The sequence below is a fragment of the Cricetulus griseus genome (assembly GCF_003668045.3).
Source record: "Cricetulus griseus strain 17A/GY chromosome 1 unlocalized genomic scaffold, alternate assembly CriGri-PICRH-1.0 chr1_1, whole genome shotgun sequence".
Lineage (NCBI taxonomy): Eukaryota > Metazoa > Chordata > Mammalia > Rodentia > Cricetidae > Cricetulus > Cricetulus griseus.
Genome location: NW_023276807.1, coordinates 68878575 through 68900664, shown reverse-complemented (window position 1 = coordinate 68900664; position 22090 = coordinate 68878575). Strand labels below are relative to the sequence as shown.

The window sequence follows — 22090 nt, the reverse complement described above, 5'->3', positions numbered from 1 at the left end:
CAGCTCAGCAGGTTGGAGAGTATCCTTTTCAGGTAGCTTAGTTGGCCTAAACCTTTTCCAGGTTGCTTGGTTGAGTTGTCTTTGCAGCTCACTTGTCTGAGAGTGACTCACACTGCTGTACTGCCAGTACTCTTGGGAGGGAGCAGCCTAGAGAATGTGGTCAGTTTCAGGGACTTCCTGTCTTAATTGAGCTTCCCTGTAGGATGGAGTGTTTGACTTCTCCTTAGGACATCTTGTTGTTTCACCTTCTTGTAAACGTCCTAAAATGCCCACATTGTTTCACCTTCTCTGTGTGTCCTGTGCCTTCACAAATTGCCCTCCAGAGAAAACTGCTAAATAACATGAACCAAAGTAAAGAGTCCTGATGATGGCCAGAGGTATGAGAAGACAGTGGGGAGCAAGGGATGGTAGAGAATTCTAGGAATGGACAGGTGATATGTAAGGCCCAAGGACTGGAACTTCTCCAGTGACCTTTGTCTTAGAAAACTAAGTGAAGGAAAGGGAGAGTCCATTGCAAGGGGGCTAGTGTAGAGGACCCAGAGTGGAACTGAGTCTGTTGCTCAGAAGCCTGCTGAGTGGGTGAGTTTTAGAGGGGCTGGGAGATGAGCCCTGGGTGGACCTCCCCAGTTCCGTTTGCATCATTCCTGCTGCAGGTACATTGATCTGGCCTCTCTAGACCTTTCCTTGTCTCATAGAATCTGCACTGCAGCCTTTTGCAGGGTACTGTCCCTGTCTGTGAATGAGGATAGGAGGCATGGATGCTCTAAGCCTGTCACAGCTGAGTAGGGAGTCTGGTCTTGGATGTCTTTTTCTCCTTCCCTCCCTCCCTCCCTCCCCCTCCCTCCTCCCTCCCTCCCTCGCTTCCTTTCTTCTCTCACTCTTTTTTTGGGAAGATTATTTATTGTGTATACAGTATTCTGCTTGCCTGTACACCTGCAGGCCAGAAGAGGGTACTAGGTCTCATTACAGATGGTTGTGAGCCACTGTGTGGTTGCTGGGAACTGAACTCAGGACCTCTGGGAGAGCAGCCAGTGCTCTTAACTGCTGAACCTACCTCTCCAGCCCCAAATTCATTTTTCTTTATGATTCATTTCTCTTTTCTAAGGGCCAGGATGTGTAGAAATGTGGGTTTTCTTCTGACTGGAGAAGCTGCTGGGGGTGCTGGGATGTGGTCCACAGGCTTGTTCTAGCTACCTCTGGGCCACACTTCTGGCCCTTTAGACTTGAGTTCTTGCTCTTCTGTGACTTGCTGCCAGGTGATGAATGAGCTGCTGACCTGTGCTGCTTTAGTTCTGCCTTTTGTTTCTGAGGTCTGCAGGACAGTGTCCCTGGAAAGTTCTGTATAACATGTAACCTTCCCTTCAGCAGGCTCTTCTTCCCAGCTTGTCTCCCTGCCTCCTTGTTGTGCTAGCTTGTGGTGGGATGGCTCATATGGTCTCTAGCCCAGTTTTCTGCTGGCCTGGCACCTGGCACTTGTGCCACTTTCCTGCCTGCCTGTGATCCGGGGAGATGAGTCAGGTTGGGCCTGTCCAAGAGCTGGCCTTAGTGGACCAGTCTCTGTAAAGAGCATCACCTTTTCTTGACCTGTGCGCTCTTGGACTTTTGGATTTGGAGTTCTAGTCGTGTCCACCTGTTGGAGACGTCCATAATGGTAAATGACTTATTTCTATGAGTGACTTGTAATCTGTGCAAGGAGTTGTAGCTTCACAGGTGTCAACTCATTGAGACCTCTACCAGCTCTTGTGAAGTGGCATTAGTGCCTAAAAACTGAGACATGGAGAGGTTGGGAGCAGAGCTATGGTCATTGGCCAGTGATTATTATGCCTTCTTGTTCCTGTGCTTGGAGAAGCCTGTGTTCTGTCCTGTCTGTATAGTTGTCATCTGGGCCAATGTATACTGTTTCCAGTGCCACTCCTCCCTTCATTCTGGGTGCTTTGGGCTGTCTGCCTGTCTATGGCTCTTTGAACATGTGTCCTTGCTCATGGATCACTAAGTAGACATTTGTTGAACTGGCAAAAACTCTACCAAGTGTCCACCCAGGGCTCTTGTGGAACCCTTAGGGACCATGGGGTGTCCAGCCAGGGAACTTGGGATACTTGTCAGAGACCTTGGGCATTCTTCAGGAACCATAGGCTCTAGGGGCCTTAGGGTACTGTCCGAGACAAATGATAGGGGGCTCAGTTGCATGGTGTCTGTGTTACCTCAGTTTCTCCCCTCTTCCCTCCCCATACACTCCTTTATTTCGTCCTTAGAACTACAGAATTTAGTTTTGTTCTTTCAAAGCTTTGCTGTGTAAACTGTTACAGATCAAGTGTAATGAGATAAGCAGCCTTTGTATCAGATGGTTTATATGAACTCTGACTTGGATCCAGTGGGTGCTGTCAGCCCTGACATATGGGGATCAGTTAGAGAGGACAGATGGCTGGTAGATGGCTCTGTGCCCCTTGCTGGCTAGTACTGAGCCCAGGTTTTGGTGCTGGCTTCCTTGTGGTGGAACTCAGTGGAAGGATGCTCAGGTCCTAGAGACCTTGAGGTTCTGCAGACTTAGACATGGTACAAATTTCAGAGTTGGAGGGTCCCGGACTAAGGTAGGGAACTGGGCCAAGCACATTTCTGCAGTTGTAGAGGAAGAGAAACTGAGGTGGTTCCGGACAGCAGCAGGATGGAGGGCCACACATTGTGCAGCCTTTCCTCTGGCCTGTGTGCTTCTGCTCTCGGATGATGGAGGATGCCCAGAACCATTTTAGGTCCTGTGCAGGGCAAGGTGCTCCTTCAGTCTCCACCGTGGGAGGCTTGGGGGAATCTTGGGAAGGGAGGCATGCAACATGGAGAAGTCCATGAGTACTTCTGCACTGCCCTCCTGTATCTCCATCTTGCAAGGAGCCCAGCTGGGCTCAGTTTGGTGTCCAGTGGATGGGCACATGGGCAGTTATTGGCTGTGGTGGGTTCTGTGGTGAGGTCTGTGCCTGCTGAGGAGACAGAGCAAGGCTGTACCTCTGAGCCTCAAGGTAGGAGTGCAGGTTTCAGGCCAGGCTGTGGCTGTCACCCTAGGTAATGCTGTTGTGCTGGGTGGCTTGTCTGGACTGGCTCATTTGACCACATGGGTCTGGGAACCTTCCTGAGAAAGCCTTTTATCTCAGACAGTGTCACTGAACCAGGGCAGGTAAAAAACCAGGTGTTCGAATGTGAAGTGTGCTTTATCCTGCTGCAATAGGTCATGTGGATGTTTTTCAGGGATGTTCAGGGTTGGTTAAACAGTAGGAAAATGCTTCACCGAGAATTTGTGCTTTTCTTCTCCTCAGTCCTTGCGGAAAATGAAACAGTGACAGCCATGACAGATGGGAGGCTGTGGAATGAAGCTTGAGATGTACAGGTGTGGCTGAGAGCCCTGAAATAGAGTGACTGCTGTTTCTGTGTGGGGGAATCCTACAGTTACTCACAGTGACCTTTCACCCTTCCCTCTGTTTACTTCCTATTCCGTATCATCATCTCTCCCCCCTCCTCCATGCTGGGGATGGAACCCAGAGCTTTGCACAAGCTAGGTAGATGCTATCTCACAGAGTTAGGTCCTCAGCCCCTCCTATCTTTTCTAAGTCTAGTAAAACAGGTTTCTTTTTGATTGTCCTTTAGTTATCATCTTTCTGTTTTCCTTTGAAAACAAACCCTGCAAACCCCAGGCCATTGTCTGGTTGGATGGGGAAACCCTCTCTTTTCTTGACAGCTCCTTGTCCTTCATCTTTTTGTCTCTGAGTGCCCTTTGTGTTCTGGGAACCAGCTGAGGACAGGTTCCCACTGAGTCAGTGTAACAAAAGCCAAGTCAAAAGCCAAGTCATTGCACTGTGTTTGGATGTGGAGTCTGTGTTAAAAATAACTTTACCCGGGCTGGAGAGATGGCTCAGAGGTTAAGAGCTCTTCCAGAGGTCCTGAGTTCAATTCTCGCAATTCCCACATGGTGGCTCACAACCATCCGTTAAGAGATCTGGTGCCCTCTTCTGGTGTGCAGCTATACATGGAAGCAGAATGTTGTATACATAATAAATAAAATCTTAAAAAAAATAACTTTACCCAGAAAATGTATTTTTGCTCAAATTTGCATTAGTCTGTGTTGGTGTTGTCTCCTGTAGTTAGGACCCTGACTGCTCTTCTGCCATGGCGTGGCATTGATTACTGTGGCTTGTACTACTCTACTCCCATAGAGAATGGCCGCCTCACCCTTCTTCTGTGATGCTTACAGGTGAGGGAGGCTCCTATTACCCTCCTGGGCCTCAGTGTGGGGGAAGCTTTACAGAGACTCTTGAGGTCTTGGAAAGTGCTGATGTGTTTGGTATCTAGAGCTGGCCAACTCATCTACAAGCCTTGGGTTTGCTGAGGGGCACGGGTGGCACCTGTGACCAGCTGGGGCATGAATGCCTGACATCACAGGAATTCAGAAGAGTGGAAAGTCTTGGTGGCCAAGAGCAGGAGTGAGAAACACTCTTCTCTCCAGCTGTGGCTTCACAGAACTGGGGCCACCTGGCTGCCCATTGTGTGAATTGTAGGAAGTGAGCTGTGTGGTCCCAGGAGTGCTGTTGGGCTTTCTAGGATTGCTCACTGCCAGCTGCTGGACAATGGATGCTTTCCTTTTCCCGCCTTGAGAGGTTAGGGGTGGATGGATGCTAGAGAGCTTCCTGGCCTGTTCTCCCTGGACTGTTTCTTACATTAGAATTTGAGCAGCTGGCTGGAAGACAGCAGAGTAAACACTTGGGCCTTTGTGTCTGTCCAGTGCTTATGCTTTGCATTTTATCTCTGCAAGTTTCTACACGTTGGTTTACATTTTATTTTGCTAAACTTTTAAACTACATTATAGACTTGGTGATACTCCTGAATACTTTAGTGCATGTGTTAAAGTATGGATGCTAGCTTTCATAGTTTCCCAAGACATTTAGCATAGTAATCTGTTATTTCATGTTTAGTCCATGTTCAGATATGCATCCTGTTCTCAAAGTGAAGCATCTGAGTAGAGGGAATGTATCATTTACTTTGTCATCCCAGTTCAGTTTCTTTTAACAAAGAACTGCTCTCTTGCCTTTATCATAATTTATGACTTGGAATCTTTAATTTTTATTTATTCTTTACAGTTTTATGCATAAATGTAGTATACTTTGATTGTGTTCCCTCATTATCCTCTCTTACCTCTTTTCCCTCCCACCAAACCCTTCTTCCCAGCAAGTCCCTGTCCTTCTTTGATGTCTTTCCCCCTGTGGCCCACTGTGTTTAATTAGGGTTGTCTGCATATGTGTAGGTGGGAAAGTTATGTGAGAAAGGGTGACTTACTTGACCAAACCACAAAGGAATATAACTTGCTTTCTCCTAGCAACCATTGCTGCTATACCTCCTCCCGGAGGGCTGGGCCCTTATGCATCCCTTCTCTCATCCACAGTGGAATGTCACTGGGCCCAATCTTGTACACATAGCTGCTTGCTGTGAATTCATGGATGTAGACGGCCGTGTCAGGTCCAGAAGATGGTGTCTCACAGAACTCCTTCCCATTGGCTGGCTCTTCCATTTTTTCCTCCTCCTGTAGTGTTCCCTGAACCTTGGTGGTGATAACATAGATGTTCTGTTTAGGGCTGAGTTCTCAGTCACCATTTTCTTAGCATGTGATACGAATTTCTTATTAGTGGTCACCTGCTATAAATGGAGGCTTTGCAAACAGGCTGAGAGAAGCAGAGTCTATGGGCACAAAGAAATATTTCAAAGGCAGTGTGATACCATGTCCATACAGCGAGCGAGCGAGGGAGCAGAAGTAGGTCAAGTGTCTTTCCTCTCCTCTCTCTTTAGCTATGACCCTCTCAGCCCTAGTTTTTGACCAGGTTTACAGTGCCAGGCACATATCCACACCCCTTCAAAGGCCTAAACCCCAGACAGAAGACTGGTGGTTACACTGTGTCTGCAGGTTGGTTATTCTAGCTTGCTGGGTCTACACCTGAGTAAGACTTGACACTCTCGGCATCTTCTGTGTAAGCTAGCTGGAGGAGGGATGCTTCTGGAATAGTTTGAGCTTGATTCTCTGTCATTTGTTTTTATTTTGTTTTGACACAGAGTCTTACTGTATAGCCCATGTTAGCTTGATTCTCTGTCATTTGTTTTTATTTTGTTTTGACACAGAGTCTTACTGTATAGCCCTCTAGCTTGAGATGCTCTGCCTTCTCTCTCCCCGCCCCTTGCAGGTGTTCAGATTATAGTCGTGAGTTGTTATGCCTGCTTAGATGTGTACCTGGTTGTGGTTTGATTCTAGTTAAATAATTTGGGCAAGAATTCTGCGTGAGCTGGGCATTGGTGGCGCATGCTTTTAATCCCAACACTCAAGAGGCAGAGGCAGGTGGATCTCTGTGAGTTTGAGGCCAGCCTGGTCTACCGAGCGAGTTTCAGGACAGGCTCCAAAGCAATACAAAGAAACCCTGCCCCCCAAAACAAACAAACAAAACAAAACAAAAGCTGCATGAAGGTATTCCTGATTTCCCATAGCATTTGCGAGAGGGCACTTAGTGTCTGTCTCTGGGGCCGCAGAGTTAGCTCTTAGGTACCGTGCAAGTCATTAACACTGTCATACCTGTGCTGTTCCTGCCTCCACACCTACCAGGTGATATATCTGACCCAGCTGGCCACCTTTGCTTGAAACACTTTCCATTTTGGTAGTTGATATTTGGTATCAGACCCTTGGGTGTGAGGCTGCCCTTGGGATATTAAGCGCTGGTCAGCACTCTTACAGTACAGTAGACATTGGTGAGTAGAGCTGGTGACATCTAGGCTAGAAGATTGTGTGGGAGAGGAGAAAATACTCCCCTGCTTCTAGAACCAATTATTTGCGTACATACTTATCCACTTCTGACCTCTGTTATGCAGGGTTTTTTTTTTTTTTTGTGTCTGTCTGTCTGTGTGTGTGTCTGTGTGTGTGTGTGTGTGTGTGTGTGTGTGTGTGTGTGTGTGTGTGTGTGTGTGTGTGTGTTTTTGAGACAGGGTTTCTCTGTGTAGCTTTGGAGCCTATCCTGGCACTCACTATGGAGACCAGGCTGGCCTCGAACTCAGAGATCTGCCTGCCTCTGCCTCCTGAGTGCTGGGATTAAAGGCATGCGCCACCAACACACCTTGTTTTTTTTTTTTTTTTTTTTTTTTTTTAATCAGAGGAATGTCAGTCCGGCCTGGACTAAGGCTCTGAGCTCAGTGTCATACTCATGGACTTCAGTTGTAAAAGGAGAAATGTTAACCAACAAGCCTAGTCTACTGAGCGAGTTCCAGGACAGGCTCCAAGGAAGGACACAGGGGAAGCAGCTGCACTATGTGTAAGAAGGAATTGGGAGTCCAGAAGCAGAGGTAGAATGCACTTGTCATGAAGCACACTGGCAGCTGAGTGCAGGTCGCTGCTGTTGCGTCCTTACTTCTCAGGACCAGGACAGCTATAGGACTTGGGTGGAGATGCTGCTGCTCTGCCACATGATGGGGGCTCAGGGGTAGAGATGTGATCCTGTGCCCATGTCTAGTGTATACCCAGTGATAGAGTTGACATTTTAGTGTCATTTCCAGAGCTGCTTTGTTTGACGTTAATTACCTGCTCCCACAGGTAGTGGTGGCTATGCTGTCAGGCAGTTGACTTCTGGGGTTCAACTGTGTGGTTGTTTGAATGAAAATCTCCTCCTCCTACCACCATAGGCTTTTATATTTGAATGTTTGGTCCACAGTTGGTAGAACCCTTTGTTGGAGGAGGTGTGTCCTGTAGCAGTGTAACTGAGCTCTGGGGAATTGCCCTGTGGGGCGGGTTTACTGTCTCCTCCCCCTCTTCAGTGTCTGTCCTGTGAGTCCAGGAACATCTCAAGTTGATCTGCTATTAGGATTCAGTGTAGTGCCTGCTTCTCCTCTGGGGAGGGGTCAGGGTGCTGTTCAACTTCTGTCCAAGGAAAAGGTTGTGGGTGCAGTTGCTTGTGTTGCTCCGTGTCTTATGGCTTCATGGGGTTCTTCCCAACTCTTAGGATTTTCAGGGCCCAGTAGTCATCTATGCTGAATGCTTATAGTCTCTCTCCCCACTTCAAGCTTTTCGCTTGTCACTTCTGTGTGCTATGGGAGGAAGAAGGGGTATTTGTGTGTGTCTTGAAACACATTCTGGGGTTTGTAATTGCTGTTAGTTTTGATGTTTATGTGATATTCTCATTGTCTTTTAGAACTGTGACTGCTGTCACTTCCCAGTCAGGTGTCAGGCCTCTGTCCAGGTCCTGCTGTGGTTAGGTTCAGGTTCTAGTGATAGGTAGGCAGTGCTTTGCCAAGTGTTGGTAAGGGACCCGGGGCAGGCTGTATGGGAGGCCTATGTGGAACTGCACCCTAGTCTCCTCTTCCGGCTGGCAGTGTGCTGTTAGGACAAAGTCCAAGTGGTCTGAGTCAGAGCTTATTTCTGCTCATCAAGCTTCCTCTCCCGGTGTGTAAGATAAATTTGGCACATGGTCTATACTGGGAGGTCCAGGCTGTGCACCAGTTGGTGTGCCATTGATCCTCAGCAAGTTTATTTCCCTTCTGCTGTAAATGGAGCTGCCACTGTCCCAGGTGTGCTTTATGAAGGGTTCTCCTAGGCCAGGGAAGGATGCCTGCCCTTCTGTCTTCCTGTTCTCAACTGTCTCTTCTGTACTCTGTAGGTCCTCCTGGAAATTACCAACACCAATTGATTATGTCTCTATGAATATGTGTTCCCTGCCATATGTGTTTGCATGTTGTTGATAGAACAGATCCACAGACCTGGTAAGATTTGATTCTGATCTTAGAGGGAAGTAGCTTGTTCAGGGGTGTGTTAGGTGAATGTGTTATAACTTCTAGAACCTGGTATGAAGCTCTGTTTTTGTCTCTGGAAGCAGAGTAGGTGGGATAAAGTTCAGAATCTGCAGAAGCCAAGGAGATTAGGGGACAGGGCTGTATTTTACTGTCTTCAACAGTATGGACCATTTGCAATAAACTTAAATAGCACCACTTAAGATTCATTGTCATTCTTGTTCTGAAACCAGATTCCCTTTGACAATATGATAAGACAAAAATCTGTTTTTAAACTTTGTGAGCAACACTCCAGAAATATCTGCCAAGAGTCATGCTTTGTGTGTGCCATTGTGCACATGTGTTTGTGAAATACAACTTCTCATAAACCCTTTGTAGTGGAACTGATGTCCAGGCAGGTGTTGGGGAATTGAAGCCTGGGGTCAGTCTTCTGCAACAGTGTTTCATTCCTACTGAGATGGGGAGGAGAGACACATTTCCCAGGCGCTTTCTGGGTGTAGCCACCTGGGGATGTCATGTACATATGAGACACTCTGTTTTGCTTTTAGGTCAGTATTGCAAGGTGAGTCATGTCAGTTAACAGTGGTCAGTGATGTTTGTGCTTGTGTGGCCAAGCTGCTCTGCTTCTGAGGAGACAGTTGGGCACAGGGTGTGGGAGCACTTGGTGGAACTTGGGTATTATTAGCAAGAGAAGTATCTGGATGGGCTCTGTTCATGTTTAGTGCCCAGTCTTCTAAGTTTAAATTACATGTGGTCTAGGTTGTTGGCTCCTTGCGTAGCTCTCCTTCTGTCTCAGTGGCCACTGGCTTGGCTTGTGTCTTGGTAGTCAGTCTCAAGCCCCTGTTCTTCTTTGAAGAAGGTGCTCTACTACTTGCTGCTGTGGGCTACACTGAAAACTCCTGATAAATACATGGCTTCCTAGAGTAGGCCATGCCATTCCTGAAATTGTAGGCCCTACCTTCCTTTTGCTTGCATTAGGGAGCTTTATCCTTGCAATGTGGACACTAGGAATCCAGGTTTCCTTCCAACAGCCTTGCAGTGGCGATTTCTTGTTATCAGGATTTCCAGCCCATTGACACCTTCAGGCTGCCAAATGCCTTCAGCTTCCCACCTACATTCATGCAGCAAGTTGCTTCTGAACGTAAATTAGAACACTATAGATGTTTTCTGTTCAAGCTACTGAGTTAGAGAATAGTGCAGAAATGTGTGGTCACTTAGGTTCCTAGAGGTGACCTAGAGTAGAGGCATGCGTGGCACAGGCCAGAGTAGAGAGTCCACCTGGGCTGTTGGTCTGTCACCTACTGAGGGTACAGTGGGGCCCTCTGGGAATGAGCTCTTTCACAACCGATTTGCTTACATCCAGGCATCCCTCCCCCTTTCTTTGAAGCCTTAGCTGCCAACAGTTTATAATGACTGTGCTTTGGATTTGGGTAGAAGAGAATCCTTGTTTGCTAGGAAGTGTGACATTGCTTGCTCAGAGTCACAGCGTTCTGAGAGGAGGAGGTGCTGTGCTAAAGTGCTCTTGCTCTGTATGGCCTGTGCTTCTGAAAGTCCTGGCTGTGTTTGTAGGTAGAAGATGGCACCTTGCTGAGGGACATTGTTTATGCATCGCTCTCCCACCCCTGACCAGTTCTGCCAGCTGCAGGTAGGTGTCACTCTTGGCAGCAGCTCCACTTGGGCCTGGCCCTTCTCATTTGAAGAACTTGGTCAGAGACTTGTTGATACTCCACAAGGCTCCTGGAACTTAAGTAGGCCTGCAGGATGCAGGGCCCCCAACCCCCCAAACTAGTGAGGAAAAGTCTAGCCCTACTAAGCCTGGGTTAGAGAAATAAAGGAGGTCAGACCATTGAGTCCTGATAGGGCAGTTCTGGGTGGATCAGCTTCTAGCAGCCATGCTCCATAGGCTCCTGCTTGTCCTACTGTTCTTGGATGAGACAATGTTATAGTTTGGTCAGAAGAACTACATTTGGGGGACACAGATGACCAGGCATGTTTACACCTGTTCACAGGTCACCTTGATGGTGTCACCTTACCTCACAGCTGACCAGGCACATTCACACTTGGTCACAGGTCACCTTGATGATGTCAGCTTGCTCCACAGGTGACCAGGCATGTTCATACCTGCTGAAAGATTACCTTGATGGTGTCACCTTACTCCACAGGTGACCAGGCACATTCACACTTGGTCACAGGTCACCTTCATGATGTCACCTTGCTCCACAGGTGACCAGGCATGTTCATACCTGCTGAAAGATTACCTTGATGGTGTCACCTTACTCCACAGGTGACCAGGCATGTTCACACCTGCTCACAGGTCACCTTGATGGTGTCAGCTTGCCATACAGATACTATGTGAACAGTTAATACCACATTCTTCTCTGTTCAGGCATTTATACAAGAGCTAAGCCTGACATTGTGTTTGGTTCTTGCAGATAACCATAAAATAGGGACTGTGTGCAAATATAGCACTTTTAGAGATGTAGAAGATGTTGTGGCTTGAGATGGCAGGTAGATCAGATTGCAAAGTCTTTGAAGGTCAGAATTGGCTTATCTGGGAATGTGGCCAGCAGGGTCACAGACTTCTGTGCCTGGACAGAAGGAATGTTAGGGCAGGAGAGGGGCAAGCAGACCTTCTGAAGCACATGTGTACCTCTGGTCTGTGTGGCAGTAGCCTCCTGCTTCTGTGTGCTGTGAAGGCCAACTGTTCTGCCAGTTGGTGGTGTTACCTTTTTGGCGAAGCACAGCGATTCCAGGCTGTGCATTCTGTCCTAGACACTTCATGGCTCTGGGGAGTGGTCTTGTATGTCATACTGACTGGCTTAGATGGGAGGTGTTCAGGGAAGGCTCCAGGCCTCTTCTGGTTCCTTTAGTGTGACCGTCTCTGAATTAAGGCCTTTTGGTTATGTTTTTGCTGGCTGGGTTGCTGTTTGGGGAAGTAGTCTGTTGTGCTCCTTGGAAAAGCACCCCAACTGAACGCTCAGTTCACCACATTAGAATGGGCCTCCTGGTTTGTCTGATCTCACTGTTGGGTTTCCTGGGAAGGAAGGTAGCAGTACTTACTGAGGTCTCATGTCACGCTGAAGCCCATTGGCTGCAGCTTCAGCCAGTCAGATGCTCCGTGGTATCTGGGTAGGAAAGCTATATAGTCTTGGAATAACAGGAAGCGTTCCCGTATTTCACATCCTGTTGTTCTGGGGTTTGTGACTTGCTGCTTCACCATAATGAAGGTTAGTGGGAATTTGTATGTTTCTGGTGGAATACCAGAGCTTGAATTTTCCAGGCTCAATATTAGACCTTAGAGCTGAAGGACAGCTCACCATTGTGGCATTTTATAATTAAGGGAACTTCACATTTTTCATGAGGAAACTAAGGCCTAGGCAGGGCAATACATTTTATTCTTTAAAAAATGGAACTTAGCCTATTGTGATCCTTAAAAATTGTAACAGGGAGGTGAACCTAGAAGGAGTTCCCATTTGGACTGGCTCTCTCTGTAAGCTACAAGTGTTACAACCCAGGACAAATTGCAGCCCATGAAAGTCCTGAGGGTTTTGCTGGAAGGGATCAGAGGAAGACTGACCTGCCTACTGAGACTGGTGGAGTTTGAGACGATTGCTTTTTGGATTTTGGGGTTTTGTGCTTTGGTTTGGTTCTCATGAATTTTCAGCAGTGTCCCCTTTTGAACCATCATCCTCTTTTTAAGGTACATCTTACTCTCTGGATGGGTGATGCACAAATCCACTCAGGCCAGGTCCAGTATACATTGGGTGGGTGGTGGGAGATGTGTAGTCAGCCTCTTTAGACTTTCTGCCCTAGGATGGAATGCACACATGGACGCTGGTACTTGGGGGATTTCTGGGAGCTCAGCACAGCTGGGGCAGGACTTCAGGAAGTAAAACAGTGAGACTCTGCAGGAAGGAGGTGGGGTGTGGGAAGGCAGGAAGGGGTGGAGGAGGGAGTTCCTGGCCCTGGTGGGGAGGCTGCAAAAGGAGGAGGAGGGCAGAGTGGCCAGCCCACAGGTGCTTATCCCAGAGCAGCGGATCAAGATTGTTCTATTTTGCTTCAAGAAGAGAAACTATGTTAATTTGTTATGCATTTGGGCATCCAGCTTTTGGCATTTAGCTTTTCTTCCTATAATTTACACCATTTAGATTTGTCTTAGTTTTTCTGGATGATTTGGTTTATAAAAAGTATTTGAAGAGGTTATTTAGTGATCAGAAGTGACACACAGTCCTTAAAGAGTGCTTGGAAAGAGTTGTGCATGTTTTAGCACATCTGTAAGCAGGCATGTGTGCACACATTCCTCCAAACAAAAGCAGAAGTGTTTAACCAGGTGATCTTCTCACATTCTCTCCTAGATTTAGGTGAGTGGTACATCCACATAGCACACAAATACATACACACACACGGGAACACATTCTTGTGTTTGGATTCCAGCTGTCTTAACCCAGGCTAGCTCATGTGTCTTCTCTCCTGGCTCAGTCTTGTGGTGTGACTGACTCAGGGTCAGAGTGAGTTCTGGCCTACAGTCCAGGTTCTTCAGAGCTCTCTACCCTGGGCCCTACCTTGTCTCTCTCCTGGGATCAGCTTCATCTTCCATCTGTTTCTCTGTCACCTTCTGTGCTTTCCCCTGTCTCCATGTACCTTGTGTGCTGTTCCTTGGATGGGGTGCATTTAATTTAACTTCTTATGTACTAGAAGAGAACATCTTTGGCATGTCCTGTCCTGTAGACTCTATACAGTCTAAAGAAAGAGGATTTCAGCCCTCCCCGAGCCTTCACTCAGTACCTTTATTGGTGGCCCCTGACTTACACCCTGGCTTTTGCCTGACCTTGGTGGAGAAGGGAGCAGAGCTGGGTTTGGTTTTCCTCCAAGGGCTTGGTGCCTCACAAGGGAATCCAATGGAATCTTATCCCCAGGGCCTGCTCGAGGTTGTGTTGCCTCTTGAGTGTTTCAGACCAAGTGTGCTGACCTTGTACAACCACATGCCATTGAGAGAATTTCATTTATCAGTGCCAGCATATAATACGGTACTAGTTTTCTTGTTTCATTTCCTTTCAGACTTTTGATGCAAATGACTTATATCAGGGGCAGAACTTTAACAAGGTCCTCGGCTCCTTGGTGACATTAAATAAAGTGACAGCAGGTAAGACTCTCATTAAGTGTCCTCGGGGTGAGTATAAAGGCTTGTGTCTTGTTTCCTGTCAGCAAGGTAAAATGATCATTATGCATCGAGAAAGAAGCGTCTAGTTGTTCTTTCTGCTGCTGGTGGTGTGTGATTCTGGGGTTGTGAGTGCTGGGGCAGCAACAGTTCCTGGTGCTGGGAAATTTTGAACACAGTAGCTGTCTCTGAGCCACTCCCTAGCACATACTTGCTGTGGTTGTAGTTTACAAACAACTTTTCCTGAGCTCCGGGTTTACTAGCTCCTGGCTTTATAGTAAGAATAGGGTCTGCTGGCTCAGAGCACTGGGATGTGGCTGTGTCTTCACTGGCACATGGTGAATGTTTAGAGGTTGAGATAGATTCACAATGGCGTTGTCCACGCTCCGTGTTTATTATGGCCATGAGTCCCACAATGGTGTTTGGTCAGTAGTGGGCTGTGCTATGGTGGCATACACTGTGTAGTCCATCTGAACAATGACAGGCTCTGCCAACAGTTGTGTGTGTGTGTGATGTTGCATGTGACACATCCTTAGTGCTGTCAAGTGCTAGGTAATCATATGTGATGTATGACTGTTCATCTCTGCCTCTCTGCCTCAGAGAAGGGCACATGTGGTGTGCTGGAGACAGAGTGCCTGGTGGTTCCTCGTGAGCATATATATATATATTTTTTTTTCCCAGATGAAGGGAATGTTTTAAGAACACCTATAAAATGGTTTGCAAACTGTTGAGAATTACACTAGAGAAGAACTGATTGATAAGTTAGTCATCCCCAGATGGTTCCTGGAGAGGTATTTGGGGAGTGAATGCATCATTTGTGGGACAAAGAGTCTGCTCTTTGTTGCTGTGTAAAGTGTGAATGGCATGCTTTGTTGTGGGCTTTTGGTGTGTCCCTCCATGCTGGTTCAGTTTTAGAGCCAGTGTGTGTTGTGGGTACATGGTGTCAGGTTTTTCAGCACTTTTTCTTTCTGTGTGTATGACCGTTTCAGACATCGGACTAGGAAGTGACTCTGTGTGTGCTCGGCCCTCTTCACATCGGATAAAGTCTTTTGATTCCTTGGGAACCCAGTCTTCACACAGTAGGACTTCAAAATTGCTTCAGAGCCAGTACCGAAGCTTGGTAAGATGTTTTATTTTGTTTGACTCAGAGCCTTCTGTTCACAGAGCTAGGATCTTGGCTCTGGCAGCCTGGACCTCAGGATAGGAACAGCCTTCCTTGGAGAAGAACCTGTGAATAAAAGCTGGAGTTGGGCAGTGAGGAGGAACAGGACATCAGGAGAGGGTGACAACAGCCATTCTGCCCCAGTGCCACTGCTGATGGGGGTGGCAGTCCTGATTTCCTAAGTGGAGATGTAAAACTTCTCAAAAAACCAAAGTTGCTATGACGAAGGGGACAGCAAGTATTTTTTTTTTTTAATTAAAAAACTTTTTTTTCATTTTACATACTAGCTCAAGTTCTCTCTCCCTCCCCATTCCTCCGAGTGGGTAAGGCCTCCCTTGGGGAGTCAACATATCTGGTATACCAAGTTAAGGCAGGACCTAGCTGCCTCTCCCCCTCCCCCTCAAAAGCAGGTATTTCTTTACTCAAGGTCTAAGTGCAGATCTCTATTTATTTATTTATTTATTTATTTATTTTCCTGCCTGCCTGCCTGCCTGCCTGCCTGCCTATCATTTCTCTGTGCAGCCCTAGCTGTCCTGGAACTTGCTTTGTAGATCAGGCTGGCCTTGAACTTACAAAGATCTACATGCCTCTGACTCCTGAGTGCTGGGACTAAAGGTGTGCACCACCACTGCCTGGCCCTCTTATGTTTTCAAAAGCTAGTTTAAATACTGCCCTGTGAGGCTCCTCTCAGCAGAGGAGCAGCAGCAAGTTAATCACAGGCGTGGGCTGCACGTTGATGCCTTTAGAATGTCCGGGTCTGTGTGTTCATCCACTGATGCTAAGCATGGCTATGGTTCTCAGTGCGACTATCAGGGTTGGGGTTATTAGTAGTGTAAGCATTGCACCTGCTGTCCCTCATCTCTGGGAAGAATAACTAGATTGTTATAGCATTTCCTCCTTTCTTGGAGCCAGGAACCCCAGATTTCTCTGATGCTGTCCTGAAGTTGCTCGGGTACCAGTCTCCGAGTTCACCAACTGTGCTGTAGGAGATTATGCCAAGACTTTTCCATGCTTCTTTTATAGTGTAGTACCACGGAAGACGCTTTGTGGCTTCAATGCGTTACATGCCATCCTCCTGGGACCATTTTCTAAACCACTTGGTACAGATGAGAGTAGTGAAGTGTACTTCCTCCTCTGTTAGCTTCCTTTCATCTCGAGTTGCATCCACTAATGATCCCTTTCTGTTTTGTCAAAAATTTCCTGATTGAGATGAAGTCTGCTGCAGTATATCTTCTGCTGTGTCTTTGATACCTCATAGAGGAATCAGCACTGTTGGGTCCTGTGGGCTCCTGGGGGTCCAGTCTTCTGTCTCTGTGATGGGTGGAGGGCTAGAAAACACCAGTGTGCCCAGATGGGGCTACCTGCTGCTGTCTAGTGGGGACATGGTCAGAACTCCTGACTGGTCTTCATGGATGTCAAAGGCGTGGGCAGAGCAGTGGTGGTCTAAGGCTCTGGAGCATTGTGTCAGCCTTTGCTCAGTTCAAGATGCAGGTGAAATGAGGCCACCTGCTGTAGTGGATGGGTTCGTGGTATCTGGTTCCTAGAAATGTGGGTGCAGATTTTACTGGTTGACTTTTTATTTTTGTGGCGGTGGGTTTTTTTTTTTTTTTTGGGAGGGGTTGGGGGTCATTGTTGGTAGATTTGTACTTGGCCAGCCTCTCCACAGCCTCATTCAAGTTGGGAGGAGAAGACAGAACCCCCAGAACTCCTGCTTTTCAGAGGTATGGAAGTGGGGTCTCTGAGCACTGAGCATCCAGAATGTGAAGTATTGTTTTCCCATTACTGTGGCTGAATGTTTGTTTGATGAACGAACTATGTGTTGCTTAGTGTAAGTGTGTAGAGCTTTTTGGGAGGTAAGTTTAGAAATACCAAAGTTTAAATGTATTACACATGCCTCAGGACCAGCATTTAACATAAAGTTATATTCACAATAAAATGATATGCAAATATTTTTAGTGGAGCTTTTGCAATTTAAGAGAAACACTTCATGTAGTACATAGACAAATATTGGGAACAACCTAAAATTAGTTGCACAAGTGTACTGTGTGCTATTATATAGTTGGAAACATGTCTGTGCCCATAGTATAGAGATTAGTTTGCAAGGTAGAGACAGGCACACTGATTGCATCCAGATGTGTAATGCGCTGGAACTGAAGGCTTGTGTCACCATGCCTGGTGCTCTCCTGCTGTTTGAATGTTTGGAGCAATTATAATAATGTTTTGGCTATTTTTGTGACAGTGAAATGTAACTATTTTATAGGAAAGTAGACCGTACTTCATGGATATTTCTCCCACTCCTCCCCACCTGTCTTCTAGGACATGACTGATAATAGCAACAGCCAACTGGTAGTACGAGCCAAGTTTAATTTCCAGCAGACCAATGAAGATGAGCTCTCCTTCACGAAGGGTGATGTCATCCATGTCACACGAGTGGAGGAAGGAGGCTGGTGGGAGGGCACGCACAGTGGCAGGACCGGCTGGTTCCCCAGCAACTATGTGCGCGAAATCAAGCCAAGTGGTGAGTGGATAAACTTGACTGTGGGAGGAGGAGCCAAAAGAGTGTGAATGTTCCAGGGTCCTGAGTGCCTGTTCTCCATTGAGTGCAGTGGAGTTCAGTGGAGTGAGTTTTTATCCTTTCTTGCACATTGGGATGCTGGGTAAAGGCCCCATCATTATAAACTGGCTTTGTATTACATCATGACATTTTCCTAAGGCAGACTTCTTAGGTCTGGTAATTTTTAGGTCTCTCAATTTTTGAGACACAAGTCTGTGAACATGTTGCCCAGGCAACCTTGGAACCCCTGAGCTCAAGTGATCCTCCTGCCTTAACCTTCTGAGTAGCCAGGTCTACAGCTGTCTGCTCTGCTCATTTTTATTGTTACTATTATGCTTTATATTCTAATATAATTTGTGCTTTGTTATGGCCTGTGCTAGGCTGTATTTTTTTGTTTTTTTTTTTTTACTACTATGGATTTATTTATTTGCCAGTTAGGCACAGGCAAGTAACTTCACCATTTATTCTATGAAAGTGTGTTGATTTTCCTGTGTTTGACATTTTGCTCATGACAGATCTTTGAGGGATATATAGTCTCCTTGAAAGTGCACAGCAACCTTCAGCCCATTTCTTGTTGCTCAGCTGGGATTTGTGTTTTGGAGCTGAAAGTTCTCTGGGGCGAATGGTTGGGTCTATGCAAGGACAAGTCGTGTAGCCCAGCAGCTTAGGGGCCCAGCAGAGGTTCTCTTTGTTCCTGAGACTCAGTGCTGTCCTTCCTGACATTGGCCCTGCTTGGTCGTGTTCCCATGGGTGTGTCACCATTTGTGTCAAGAAGCAGCCCCACAAAGATTGCTGCTCATTTTCAAGAGACTTAGAGCAGGTTGTGTGCCTGTGTGCACTCATGTGTAAGTACGTCTGTTTCATCTTGCTTTCCTGTTAAACTGGGTTAAGAGGAGAAGTAAAGAGATGCCATTGGCAGGGCTATTAGGGCTGGGTCCCTCGTGCTGTAAGCAGGGTCCCTTGGGAGTGGAGACTGATCCTGTGAGAGGTAGTTAGGTCTGGTCTTTTTAAGTCATGTGGCTGTCTCTGTTCTTTCCACTTTGAATAGATGTAGTAGGAGTGTCCCATGAAATTTTTACTTCTCGGGTCTTTTCCAGTTCACCTAGCACAAGATATGCCACTAGATGGGCATGGTGTGTGTGTGTGTGTGTGTGTGTGTGTGTGTGTGAGAGAGAGAGAGAGAGAGAGAGAGAGAGAGAGAGAGAGAGAGAGAGAGAGAGAGAGAGAGAGAGAGAGAGAATCCTCTTGACCTAACTTCTGGATATACTTTCAAATAAGATGTTATTAATGTTGTCTCTTGAGGGCATTCTATGTACAGTATACCTTGTATGCGGGATTGCTGTTGCACTGTGCGTGTGGGGTGTGAGCTTGGCAGAGGAAGGGCCAGTGTTCTCTGTGTGTCACTGCCAACTCCCCCACTCCACCCTGTTCTTAGGTTTGCTCTCTATTTCTGAGTATGTGTCTCTGTGCCAGTTTAAAGTTGAATCCAGGCTCACTGGATCGGAGATGTAGACTGGGGACTAGGGATGTGCCAGAGTGTTTACCTAACATACATGGGCCCGAGTTTAATCCACAGCACAACCTCTTCATGAGTGTTTTTTTGCAAGGAGATTAGTTGACTTTATAGTTTTTGTGCCAAAGTGAGACCTATCTTGCTTTGTTTAGAAAACTTTAAATAAGTATCCCAGTTTTGTGTATTAGTGTTATGCTGTTATACTCTATCTGGCAGTGAGACAGGGGAGTAGCCTCTTGGGAGTAGCACCTGTCTACGATAGTCTTTTAATATGAGCTGAGAAAGCTAAGCCAGTCTAATTGTAAATGTTGGTAGTTGAGGCATAATGGTGTGAAACCACATTTAAAAAGAAATTAAGTCTCTGTAGCCAGCAATCCAGGGTAAAATCCTAGGGTGACAGTTAAATTTTGGCATCATATTTTCTAGTAGCTTATGTGGTATTCTAATTGTGGTATTGGATTCCTTTTTGTAATTTATAGCATAGTTGGTGTTTAGTTTTCTGAGAACAAAACTGCCCATTTGAAGGTGCCTCTGACTGAATCCCATGAGGGCCATCCCTTACTGAACAAAAGCCGGAGTCCATCCTCTTGGCTGAACCTTTTTCTTTTTCATTCTCTTTTGGTTTAATATACAGCTTTTATGCAAACACAGAAGCCAAAGGCTGCTTCTGAGATGTTTTTTCTCTCCTTCACTCTTTTGAGTCTCTGTGAAAGGATAGTAGTCACTGACTGCTTCCCTCTTGTGGTGTGACTTGGAAATGTTCTTGTCACATTTGCTGTTGATGCTTGTGGCCTCCGCACAGCCTGTTTTGAATAGCTCCTCGTTGAAGACAGGCACCGTCCTCGTTTGCTTTCTATTGCTGTGATAAAGACCAAGACCAAAAATCAAATCAGGTAAAAAGCTATGGAGCTCACTCGTCCCAGTCACAGCCACCTTCAGGGAAATCAAGGGAGGAAACAGGACAGGGATCTGGCGGCAGGAGCTGAAGCAGTAGCCATGGGAGAGTGCTGCTTGCTGCTTACTTACTGGATGGAGGCAGTTTCTTTTCTTTCCTTCTTTTCTCCCCCCCCCCCTCTGTTTTTCTCCAGACAGGGTTTCTCTGTATTGTTTTGGAGGCTGTTCCTGGAACTCATTCTGTAGACTAGGCTGGCCTCGAACTCAGAGATCTGCCTGCCTCTGCCTCCCAAGTGCTGGGATTAAAGGTGTGCCCCACCAATGCTTGGTGCTTCTTTTCCTTTTTTTTTTTATTCATCTATTTATTTTATGTCCCGGCTGCAGTCTCCCGCCTCATCCTCCCCCCCAATCCTTCTTCCCTGTCCCCCCTCTTCATTTTGTCTCTATCTAGAAAAGGACAGGTCTTCCATGAGTGCATGGCATATACAGCTGCATTAAGTCTTAAGCTCCTCCCCATGTATTAAGACTGGGCAAGGGGACTCAGTATGGGAAGTTGGGTCCCAAAGCCAATAAAAGAGTTGGAGACAGCCCCTGTTTCCACTGTTAGGAGTACCACAAGAGGTCCAAGCTACACAACTGTAACATATATGCCGAGTGCCTAGGTCAATACCGTTCAGTCTCTGGGAGCTTCAGTGAGTCCAGGTTATTTGATTGTGTGAGCTTTCCTGTGGTGTCCTTGACCCCTCTGGCTTCTATAATCCTTTTTCCTCCTCTTTTGTAGGATTTCCAAACTCTGCCTAATGTTTGGCAGTGGTTCTCTGCATCTGTTTCTATCAGTTGCTGGATGACACTTCTCTGATGACAATTTCCATTTCAGGCTACTTATGCACTATTGCTAGGAGTTTAACCTGGAGTACTCCCTATAGACTGCTGATAGATTTCCCTGTGTCAGGCTTCCGCCCAACCCTGAGACCCTCCACTCCCCAGCAGTCCCTCTTAGCACTCTCCCCCTCTAGCCCCACAATCTGATGGCTCATGTTTCCATCCCTCCACCTGCCCTCAGTCCACTCATGAAATCTCTTCTGTTTCTCCTTCCCAGGGAGATCTGCCCCCCCCCCCCCAATTCTCCTTGTTATCTAGTGTCTCTGGGTCTATGGCTTGTAGCATAGTTAACCTTTACAGCTAATATCTACTTAGGAGTCAGTACATACCATGTTTGTCTTTATCGGCCTGGGTTACATCACTCAGGATGTTTTTTTTATAGTTCTGTCCATTTGCCTTCAAATTTCCTTGTGTCCCTGTTTTTAACAGCTGAATAATGTTCCCCTGTGTAAATATACCACATTTTCTTTACCCAATCCTCGGTAGAGGGACATTTAGTTGTTTCCAGGTTCTGACTATTACAAATAAAGCTGCTATGAACATAGTTGAGCAGTTGTCCTTGTGATATGATTGAGCATCTTTTAGGTATATGCCCAAGAACGGTATAGCTGGGTCTTGTGGTAGGTTGATTCCCCGTTTTCTGAGGAACCACCACACTGACTTCCAAAGTGGCTTTACTAGTTTGCGCTCCCACAAGCAATGGAGTAGTGTTCCCTTTATTCCACATACTCTCCAGAATGAGCTGTCATTTGTATTTTTGATCCTAGCCATTCTGACAGGTGTAAGAGGAATCTCAGAGTCCTTTTGATTTGTGTTTCCCTGATGGCTAAGGATGTTGAGCATCTCCTTAAATATTTCTAGGTCATTTGAGATTCTTCTATTGAGAATACTCTGTTTAGATCTGTTCCCCATTTTTTAATTGGATTATTTGGCTTATTGATATCTAGTTTCTTGAATTCTTTATATATTTTGAAAATCAGCCCTTTGTCGGATGTGGGGTTGGTGAAAGTCTTTTCTCATTCTGTAGGTTGCTGTTTTCCCCTGTTGAAAGGAGGTAGTTTCTTTAATGAGATTCATTCTTCCCAGATGACTTTAGCTTGAGTCAAGTTGACAAAAAAACTGACCAGCATAGATACC

The 22090-nt window shown here is 46.5% G+C and overlaps 1 protein-coding gene across 6 annotated transcripts in view; it reads left to right on the top strand.

Moving 5' to 3' along the window:
- Arhgef7 (Rho guanine nucleotide exchange factor 7) overlaps positions 1 to 22090 on the top strand; it is a 79171-nt gene that overhangs the window by 8864 nt on the left and 48217 nt on the right. For 3 of the 6 annotated variants that reach the window (XM_035452203.1, XM_035452202.1, XM_027387850.2), the window contains exons 2-4: positions 13849 to 13933; positions 14938 to 15068; positions 17427 to 17628. The exons of 1 other annotated variant lie outside the window; for it this stretch is intronic. In XM_035452203.1, the coding sequence (XP_035308094.1) occupies positions 17430 to 17628 (199 nt within the window). In that variant the 5' untranslated portion in view covers positions 13849 to 13933; positions 14938 to 15068; positions 17427 to 17429. Of the gene's footprint in view, positions 1 to 13848; positions 13934 to 14937; positions 15069 to 17426; positions 17629 to 22090 lie in introns of those variants that run through there. 2 more of the 6 variants (XM_035452201.1, XM_035452198.1) reach the window with 1 other exon arrangement.